The sequence below is a fragment of the Cryptomeria japonica genome, chromosome 4 (genome assembly GCF_030272615.1).
Source record: "Cryptomeria japonica chromosome 4, Sugi_1.0, whole genome shotgun sequence".
NCBI lineage: Eukaryota > Viridiplantae > Streptophyta > Pinopsida > Cupressales > Cupressaceae > Cryptomeria > Cryptomeria japonica.
In genome coordinates, this window is record NC_081408.1 from 157,723,647 (window position 1) to 157,733,815 (window position 10,169).

The following is a 10,169-nucleotide window of genomic DNA, read 5'->3' on the forward strand; positions in this document are numbered from 1 at the left end:
TAATTTTTAGTTATTCTATTGCAATTTAATAATATAAAAATTTGATAATAAAATAATATTATTAATAATATAGTACTAATATTTGTAATAACAAAATAATAAATAACAACAACTTAATAATAAACATATAAAAATGTATTCAATAATATTGTATTATAATTATAACATATTAATAATATAAGAATCCTAATGTTTATCTATATGACTCTAACCCTAACTTAATCTTAAATCTAATCATATCTCTAATTGAACCTTGACATATTTAACTTAAGTCTAACCTAACACCAACTTTAAACATAACTCTAACTTAACCATAATATGTGTCATGTATTTATCAATATATAATTATAATATAATAATTAAAATACAATAATATCAGAATCCTAATGTTTATCTATATGATACCATCCCTAACATAATCTTCAACCTATTCACATCTCTTATTGAATCTTAACATAGTCTATCTCTAATTGAACTATAAACTTAATTTTTGGAGTCTATTTAATATATCATACATTTAGTAGTATGGATAATATAATAAAACTAAAATATTTAAACTTATTAAACAATCATAAAATTTAAATTATTCAAAATGTGTTTAATAAAAGTAAAAATTTAAAGTGAACACTTTATCACCTATCACATGTAAACTAATAATAAAATTTCACATTTTTTTATACTAAAAACTATTTTATTTATGAAGTACATTTTTTGAGATTTTATTTTTCTTATTTTTCACCTATACAAAATGAGTTCTTGTGATTTTTATTTTTTCAAAATTTATCAACTATTAGTCCACATTTGTTGCCGTGTAGTTATGTATCTCAATTATAATTCAAATGACATTGACTATTTCTATTTCTAAATTATATAAGTCAAATCAATTAATACAAATGATCAAATATACTTACATAAAATTAAAATCATATATACTTATATTATTTCATTTATTACTTCAATTAAAATATTCAAATGGCAAGTACTCACTACGTGACACTTGTTCTTTTAATGAGATTTAACTTCATAAGAATAATGCATCTTTTTAGATGGATGAGCACCAAAATTTGGAGAACTATTGTTTTTTTTGTTCATTATCTTTGTTATCTAGGAAGATCATTATAAAAAATGTAGCATATCCTTCACGTAGTTGTCACTCTGATATAGCTTATATTCATTATCTTGAAAACAAAGAAAAGACATCATGTTACCATCAAATTTAGATTATATTTCTTATTAAAATATTTACTTTTAATGTTAAATTGTGATTCAACATAATGTGGAATTATATTTTTTTGTATGAAAATGTAGAAGCTTATACGTTAGGATTTTTGTTGATAGACATGACTTGTTTATAAACTCTTATGATATTCATATTTGTATAATTTATTGAAATGAGAATGATAATAGAATTTTAAGATAACTTCTAAGATAATAATGTTAATGCTAATATATATAACTTACAACATGATAATGTTTAGAATGAAAATATAATATTTAAAAACACAATATATTACATATCCATTTTTATTATCTAAATTAATAAAAATAAAACACCATTAATAAGACAAAGGATTGCATATCATCTCATATTTATAAGAGCAATACATTAGAAATTATACCGAATAACATGTGTATAAAAAATAACAATATTGAGAAATGAAACCACAATTTTAAATTAGAATTTTTGAAACTAGATTCTTCAGTTTTTTGGATTCAGAGTTTGCATTTACTAGAAGATGTTTAAAAACCATTTCATAAAATTCCATGCTATTTTTATCCTGCATCATGGCAACCCATTTTGTCAAACAGTTCACGTGCCTTGTCTGTGTTCCTACTAATTCATATAAGCTTCGAGAGGTTTGTACTTTGATACTTAACCAATAAAGTTGATTCATAGAACTCTAATTTGCCTTTCCCTGAATGAGAAATAGAGCCTTCTTAGAGAGATTCGGAGGCTGAGGTGCTGCTCATCGGCTGTGTGTCATTTGCAGGAGGCGGAGGGAGGTATCCAATATCACAATGTAGACGAAACTTTTGAAAAGATTGAATGCTATCCATGGGAACATCGTATTCATCCAAAGTCTTAATTAGCAACTCCCATTTAGCCTTTAAAACATCTGCTACATTTCTATCAACGTAATGCTCAACAATAATTTTGAGTGAAGGGTCCTCATCATTTACAGTGCTACCCTTTATAGACACCAGCTCCTTCCACTTCTGCAAGATACATGAGGGACATGTGAAGGTCTCAAGAGTTAAAAAAGCATAAAAATTAAAAGTGAAAAAAAATATAGCTGAGTAAACTACCTTTATAACATGGTTGATATTTTCTTTCCATTGCCAACAACAAAATATCCAGACTAGAAGTTGGACCTGCCATCCTGGCAACTGTTTCACTTGCTTGAATCTGAAAAGGATGGTCCACGCTAGACGGTGATATGTGAGGAATCTTTTCCATTCACGAGGAACTTGTGGGCCATCGCTTGCTTTTGTGCTCAAGAAAATCAATGCTTTCCGCTCTTCATCGGTGTAGCTTGGCAGTATCAACTGACTATTTATTGGCACGCTTTTCAGTCTGGAGCTTGTTATATCCGGACCTGCTGAAATGCCAAAATCCCTCTAATGTTCACTAAATCGCATGATATATTAATTAAATTCTGATGTGAAGTTCTTAGAGAAAGTGTTTCTAACGGCTATACCCGAGTAACTCCATCGGCGAAGCGTAGTTCTCAATGCTCTAAAAAAAATGAGCAGTAGGAAAGTTACTGGCCCAGCAGACCTCAATGCTCCGAAATACTCTAGTAGTTGGGAAATTATTGGCCGTTTCTCTGGACCACTTTGTGGTTTTTTCTGTGGAAGACTATCGTGAGGGTTTTCTACATCATTGGGTCGATCATCTGTATCAATAAGAAATGTTTTCTTTTATTACAAAGAATTGAAATGAAACGGTATTGTCATCTTACAGATAGATTGAAATTTGAAAACTTGGTAAAGATTCTGGGCTGCCGTGTGGAAGATTTTAAGGTTTTCTACAATAAGGGGTTGAGCATCAGAAAAACAAATTCAAATTTTCTTTTAGAAAATTAAAGAATTGAAATAAAATGGCCTCGTCAAGAGATTTACTGTTTAGAACCTGAAAAAATTTCTGGACAACTTTGTGGAAGTTTTTCTTGAGAGTTTTCCATATCACTGGTATGAGAATCTGCATCAATCAGAAAATTAAGTAAACCAACTGAAACGAAAGGCCTTGATTTTCATAGATAGCTAGATCGTAATTTGAGAACCTGGTAAAGACTCCGGACCTTCTTGCGAAAGGCTCTCTGTACCTCTCAATCGAAAATCTACATCAGTCAGAAAATGTTTCCATTCTATCCATTTTATAAAGTAACACAGTTGAAATGTAATAATATTGTTATCTAAGAAATGCATTGTAATATTTGGAAACCTGTTAAATTTTGCCAGCTGTCCTCCATTTCGTCGTCGCCACTCTCCATGACGTCCTCTCCGAACGGCTGATTGAAAAACTGCATTCTCTCCTCTATTTCCTCGTCGCCACTCCCCTTGAAGTCCTCTCCCAACTGCTGATTCAGAAACTGCATTCTCTCCACTGTTTCGTTGTCACCACTTTCCTTTAATTCCTCTCCCAACTGCTGATTCAGAAACTGTATTCTCTCTTCATTGCCAGAATCTGGTAAGGCCAAAGGTAGCTGAACTATTTTGCTTAAGTATTTCTGCGCCAAATCTACTGGATCGACCATATTTAAATTATTTTTTTCTTGGAGCTGGTGTTGGTGTTTATGGGTTATTGCTCTCGCGATCATTTTCTTGTCCATCCCAAGAATCACGTTGATTTCGCAAACCGCTAAGACCAAATTAACCGCAGAAAGTACCTGATTATGCCATTTTGCAGAAAGCTTGTTATTTGAGAGGTGTATATCATCTTTTATGGTCATATTTAACGCTTAAAGAACAAAATTGATTCATATGAGAAGTACCTGTAAAATAACGGTGTCTTGGCGCCTATCCAAATCGTCAACAAATACAATTATGCGGGCGTCGTCTTTAGAAGGCGGAGGTCTCTTTGGAATGGAAGTACCTTCAACAGTGTCAAGAAATTTCTTAGTTACCAGAAACGAGAAACGAGAAACGCAACCGCAACGGCAACGTGACGAGAAACGGAATATTAAAGGTTGCATATAAGAAACGTATATATATATATATATATATATATATATATATATATATATATATATATATATATATATATATATATATATATATATATATATATATATATATATAAAATTATAAAAAATTATTTTACATAAATGAAAAAGCATGGAGTTTTATATATATTTTCATTAAAAAACTTTATTTCACATAAATAAAAAATATGAAGTTAAAGTTTCTAAAATACAAAACAATAGATATATAAGCATGTAAGTTTATTATAAAAATATATGTATATGCAAGTTTTTATTATAAAATATTATTCTACATAATTGAAAGGCATGAATTTTTATATATAGTTTCATTAAAAAACTTTATTTCACATAAATAAAAAATATGAAGTTAAAGTTTCTAAAATACAAAACAATATATATACCCATGCAAGTTTATTATAAAAATATATGCATATGCAAGTTTTTATTATAAAAATTTATTCTATATAAATGAAAAAGCATGAAAGTTCTATATATAATTTCATTAAAAAAATTCATTCACATAATTAAAAATGCACGAAATTAAATTTTCTAAAATAAACAATCCATGCAAATTTATTATTAAAAATATATGTGTATGCAACTTTTTATTATAAAAATTTATTTTACATAAATAAAAAAGCATGCAAGTTATATATTTAGTTTCATTAAAAAAATTATTTCACATGAAAAAAAATATACGAAGTTAAAGTTTCTAAAATAAAAACATAATAAGAATATGTATATGTGCATGCAAGTTTCATTATAAAAAATTAATTTACATAAATAAAAAAAATGCAAGTTATACATGTACAAAACTTTATTTCACATAAATAAAATTGCATGAAGTTAAAGCTTGAAAAATACAAAACATAATAAAATAATGACCAAGAATATTATTAAATACTTTTAAATAATTTGAAATGATTTTTCAGTTCAAAAATGAAAATACAAGTATCATAATTGTTTGCAGTTACATAAATATAAAATATTGAAAGATATCATCAAAAGTTTGATGTTCAAGGAATGCTTCTGCTTGCTTCACCTATCTCCATTCCAGCTGCAAGTAAACTCTCCTCTACATTATCTTCAAGTACTTCTATTGGCAATTCATCATTTCCATCATCCATCGAGCCACCATAGTCCCACATCCTATGAGGCCCTGACTTATAATCAGGAGAAGCACGAGACAAAAGACGAAGATTTGAATGTATATACACAAGATCCTCTGCCATTTTGCTACCTAGCCTGTTACGCTTCACAGAATGGATGAAGGAATACTCACTCCAATTTCTTTCACATGTAGAAGAACTAGAGACCTATTCATGTAAAACAAAATTAAACAATATTAACATATTAAAATAAATTAATAATAAAATAAATCTATTATTCAACTATTATATGCCTAAACATGCAAAAATTTACCTGAGATAACGCACGAATTGTAGTATTTCTGAGTTTTGGTGTTTTTGTTCCATAATTCTCCCAAAAGGCTTTGGGTTCCATATTCAATCGATCAAATGGAACATCTTTATGGGAAAAATTATCAACTCCGTCAATATATTTTGACAGTTGATCCTTGATTTTAGTGCGGTCCTCTCTATTTGGATAAACTCTACCTAGATAGGCTTTCCATCCTGTCAAAACTTCATCATCCAACCATGGTTTTTTGTGAAACCATTTTGGATTAAGTAAAAATCCAACTGAATGAAGAGGCCTATGAAGCATCCTCCATCTATCTAAACTACAATTCCAAACAATATCATGTGTCTCTTGATCAAATGATGGTGCCCCAACAATAAATATATTTTTTAGCTTCTCTCTCATTTGATCTAGCTTCTCAAACACATCTCCCATGCATGGTTTATCATTATCAAATAGACGAAGAACTTCAATAAGAGGCCAACAAAGTATAAGAAGATCACCTGCTCGTTGCCAAAATAAAATTGACCCACTACCAATTATGAGATCAAAAATTTCATCGCATGCTTGACTGTTGGTACTTGGTCTATCTCTCCATCTCTCCCATTCAGTGGACACCACCATTTGCCTTAATGCTTGTTTTACCTTCACAATTCTATCAACCATGATAAAATTGGAAGCAAATCGTGTTTCTGCACATCTAAGTAGCTGCAAAGAAGCATGTTTTCTATATATAGCATGTGACATAGAATGATTTACAATAAAATGTTGTATTTTTTTAACATTTGAAACTACCTCACTAATCCAAGGAAGGCTATTATGCAGATCTTTAAGAAGCAAGTTCATGCAATGAACAACACATGGGGTCCAAAAAATGTTTGGAAATTCATTTTTGATCCTATCTCCTGCCAAGGCATTGTTTGCAGCATTATCAGTGATAATTTGAACAACATTGTTTCTCCCTACCTGCTCAATTGCTTCACGGAAAAGACCTGCAATATATGTTGCATCTTTCACATGACCTGAAGTATCATGCGATTTCATAAACATTATACCCTTAGGTGAACAAACAAGAATATTAATTAATGGTCTACGTGCAATGTCAGTCCAACCATCTGAAACTATAGAAACACCTGTATATGACCAACTATCTCTAACATCTGTTAGCCTTTCTTCAATGTGTTTCTTCTCATCATCTAAAACAATAGTGCGAAGTTTTTCATAGCTTGGAGGCACATACCCTTTAGGCGCATTATTAACCATCCTCATAGCCTCTTTCCATAAAGGAGACCTAGCTATGTTGAATGGCATTCCACAACCGAAGAAAAGTCTCCCAATAGCAGCATCTACATTCTTTCTGTCAGTAGCATCAAACATTCTTCCAATTTGAGATTCATGAACAGAGGTAGAAGAAGATGAAAATGGTGGCATCCCTGGGTGAGAATCTTTTAATTGTTCCTCAGTAGGTTTTAAAGACTCTACAAAATTAAACTCTCTAATCAAGTCAGATCGTTGTCCTTTTGGAATATGTTTACAAATGAATATTTGTTCTTTCTTACCAACTCCCAACATATGATACCGAACTCGTTGGATTGAACTAGACTTGTTTGTCTTGCAATGTAGGCACTTCCATTGCCTACTTCCAGAACTGCCATAATTTCCTCTTGAATAATCCCCAGTTATTGTGACAAGCTTCCACAACTTTTTCTCAAATTCCCTTTTTGCTTTGTTATATTCTGTGGGTTTTGTGGATTGACTCTCTAATTTGACCATGGGAGGATTTGAAGAAGCATCATCCATTTTTCCTCAAATTCTGTTTACAAGTATAACAAATCAATTCAAATTCTAAAATTTATTTTATAGCAATAAAAACAAGATTGATAAACTAACGGAAGGAAGAAAATAACACACCTGATTCACAACACCAAAACTTAACTCTCTTCTTAAAAATATTTCAATCAATTTGTGAATTATAATCTTTGTTTCAATCCTTTTATAAGAAATTTTAAGAAACTATATATAGATATACTTATATTTAGTAGCTTCAACTATACATATAAAAAAATTACTCATAGTTATCTACATATTTTAAAAAATAAAAAAAATAAAAAAATATTTTTTATATTTTAATTTTAAATATAACTTATAATTAAAAATCTAAAATAATAATATAAAAGCTTATATATTCCAAAAAAAATATTAAATTTATTTTACTTATAAAATTATCAATATTATAAATTATTTAATAAAAATTATATATTTTATTAAAACATAAATAAATAAAATTAAAATTAATTTTAAAATTTTAAAATTTAAAATAATAAAACTAATTTTAATCAAAAAATAATTTTATAAATAAATGTTAATTTAAAAAAAAATATATTTAAATCATTAAATAGTTTATAAAGCACAAACTTTTTCTAAAAATTTCAAAAAAAAATTTAAATTAATGTTAAAAACTAAATATAATCAATTTCACCTTGATATTCTGAAACATTAGTGGAAGATAAACATAAATTATATTAAGATATTACATTGCATGAACTGTAGATATTTATATTAGGAGATAAATTATCTAGATATTGCATTTCATGAATTGTAGATAATTATATTGAAATATTTTGCATGAGGCTGTATAATTAATGTTAGTTAAAGTTATATATTTAATGTAACTAACATGACATATAGAAAACTATAATCTGCATCTACTAGTTAATCTAAAGTTAAGCCATGAAACATGCAATTTCACATGCCAAAAAAAATCAATGTGTCAATGTTAAATCAATAAAAAACAATTAGTTTACTGTCAAATTTGTTTAAAACATTTACTTTACTATAAAAACCTGTTAAAAACAATTACTTTACCATTTAAAACATTTACTTTACTTTATAAACAATTACTTTACTTCAAATTGATAGTGCATGCATCTATTGCTTAATCCAAGTTAAGCCATGAGCCAAAAAAAAAACTCAACCTGTCAATGTTAAATCATTAATAAACAATTACTTTACTGCCCTTATAGTAATTGGTACGAAGTAAAGTGAAAGAGTTCGTTATTTTAAGTGCTAAAGATTTCTGCAGGTCTCGCATGCAAAGTGAAGATAAGTCGAAAACACCCAAAAAGGAATTTGCCTACTGGAAACGGCCGTTAGAAACGAGAAACACGTTTCTCGCGTTGAAACGCGAAACGACAGGAGACCGTCGCGTTTCTTGCAAGCCTAGACATTCTCCATAACCAATTGCCAGCAACAAATTTCCAAAACAAAGATGGTTTTTCTCGAATTTGATTTTTCAGAAACTTGATGTCAGATATCACTTGATGCTGGTAACCCAGATTTGTGCTATGGTCAGCTAGGCTGATATATCCCAAAATTTGAACACTAACAGGCTTAAAAACAGAATACAATTGTTTCATTAGGGTCCAAAAAAGTACAACTACAGTTACAGGTATGGATCCATATTTCAAGTCTTGTAGTTCGCTGCGCTTCGATCTGCTTAAGAACATCCAAACCGCCCAAGTAAGCCAACTTGAAAGAAAAAGAGCAAGGAGGCATGGCAAAAGAAATTGGAAACGTATTTCGTTTCCACGTTCCTTCCATGCGTATCTCCAGCAAGACCTGATTCTCTGTGATTTAGTCATTGTTTCTTCCATTGCCTTTGTTATTGTAACAGCCAAACCTGCCAATGCTTCTAACTCATTTTGATAATGCCACGCGTTATAGTGAACGGTCAGAACAGTAGGAATCTTGCCCAGGCTGCTACTTGAATCTGATATTTTATCTTTCAAACGGAATTGAGACATAGCAAACAATGAGGTCTCAATTTAATAGAGTAATTAGGAATATCCACAAAGCTAGAATATTTTGGGAGAAAACTCACCATCTCCCGATGGTCCATGAGCGCTAATGATTTATAAACTTGAGAGTATCTGTCCTGATAATTGTCGAGAAAATATACTAGTGGATCATCAATCTGATGCACAGGGGGTAAAACTTTTAGTGGATTCATGATGGTTACGGTTCTACTGTCGCACTCTCACCAGACGTCAATCAATGTATGACTAGATAACAAGTACTTACATGAGCTATTTCAGAGGCTGGCAATATATTTTTCACCCCATGTGTAACGTTTTTGTATATTTCTCGACCTTTTGGAGTTAGCTCGAACTGTTTGGAACCAGGAAAATCCTCAAATGGTAGAATATTCGGAAACGCTAGCTGGGCTACTGCTTGCAGCAAAATCATTTCCGTCTGTCATTGTGTAAGTTCTCAATGATTTAGGATTTTCATCAATATTACATCGAGAAAGAATCTGTGAAATCACTTTGAAGAGAGGATTTGAAGAGTACCTGCAACATTAAGCTGGACTTGCTCATTCCCCAATCACCCGAAATTCCCACTGTCACGGGTGATTTAACATATGGGTTTAAAAAAAGTGCAGCCAGGCCTTCTGCAAAAGCCTTTCTTCCTGGTCCATTGCAAGTCACATTAAATGACAAGGTATATAAGAATTCAGATGATATGTATACGCTAATACAGCCTAAA

The 10,169-nt window shown here is 30.2% G+C and overlaps 1 protein-coding gene across 1 annotated transcript; it reads right to left on the reverse strand.

Moving 5' to 3' along the window:
* Positions 1–5,221: 5,221 nt before the first annotated feature.
* On the reverse strand, positions 5,222–7,424 carry LOC131062721 (uncharacterized). Its single transcript, XM_057996439.2, has 2 exons — positions 5,628–7,424; positions 5,222–5,521 (listed from the first exon to the last, which is right to left on the reverse strand). The coding sequence occupies exons 1-2, from the start codon at positions 7,422–7,424 to the stop codon at positions 5,222–5,224; spliced, it is 2,097 nt and encodes a 698-aa protein (XP_057852422.2).
* Between the last annotated feature and the right edge of the window lie 2,745 nt (positions 7,425–10,169).

What these genes read in the sequence shown, in the direction of transcription:
- LOC131062721 (XM_057996439.2), bottom strand. Translation starts at nt 7,424, where the DNA reads ATGGATGATGCTTCTTCAAATCCTCCCATGGTCAAATTAGAGAGTCAA. An exon ending in CAATTCGTGCGTTATCTCAG is followed by an intron (nt 5,522 to 5,627) that starts GTAAATTTTTGC and finishes TTACATGAATAG; the next exon opens with GTCTCTAGTTCTTCTACATG.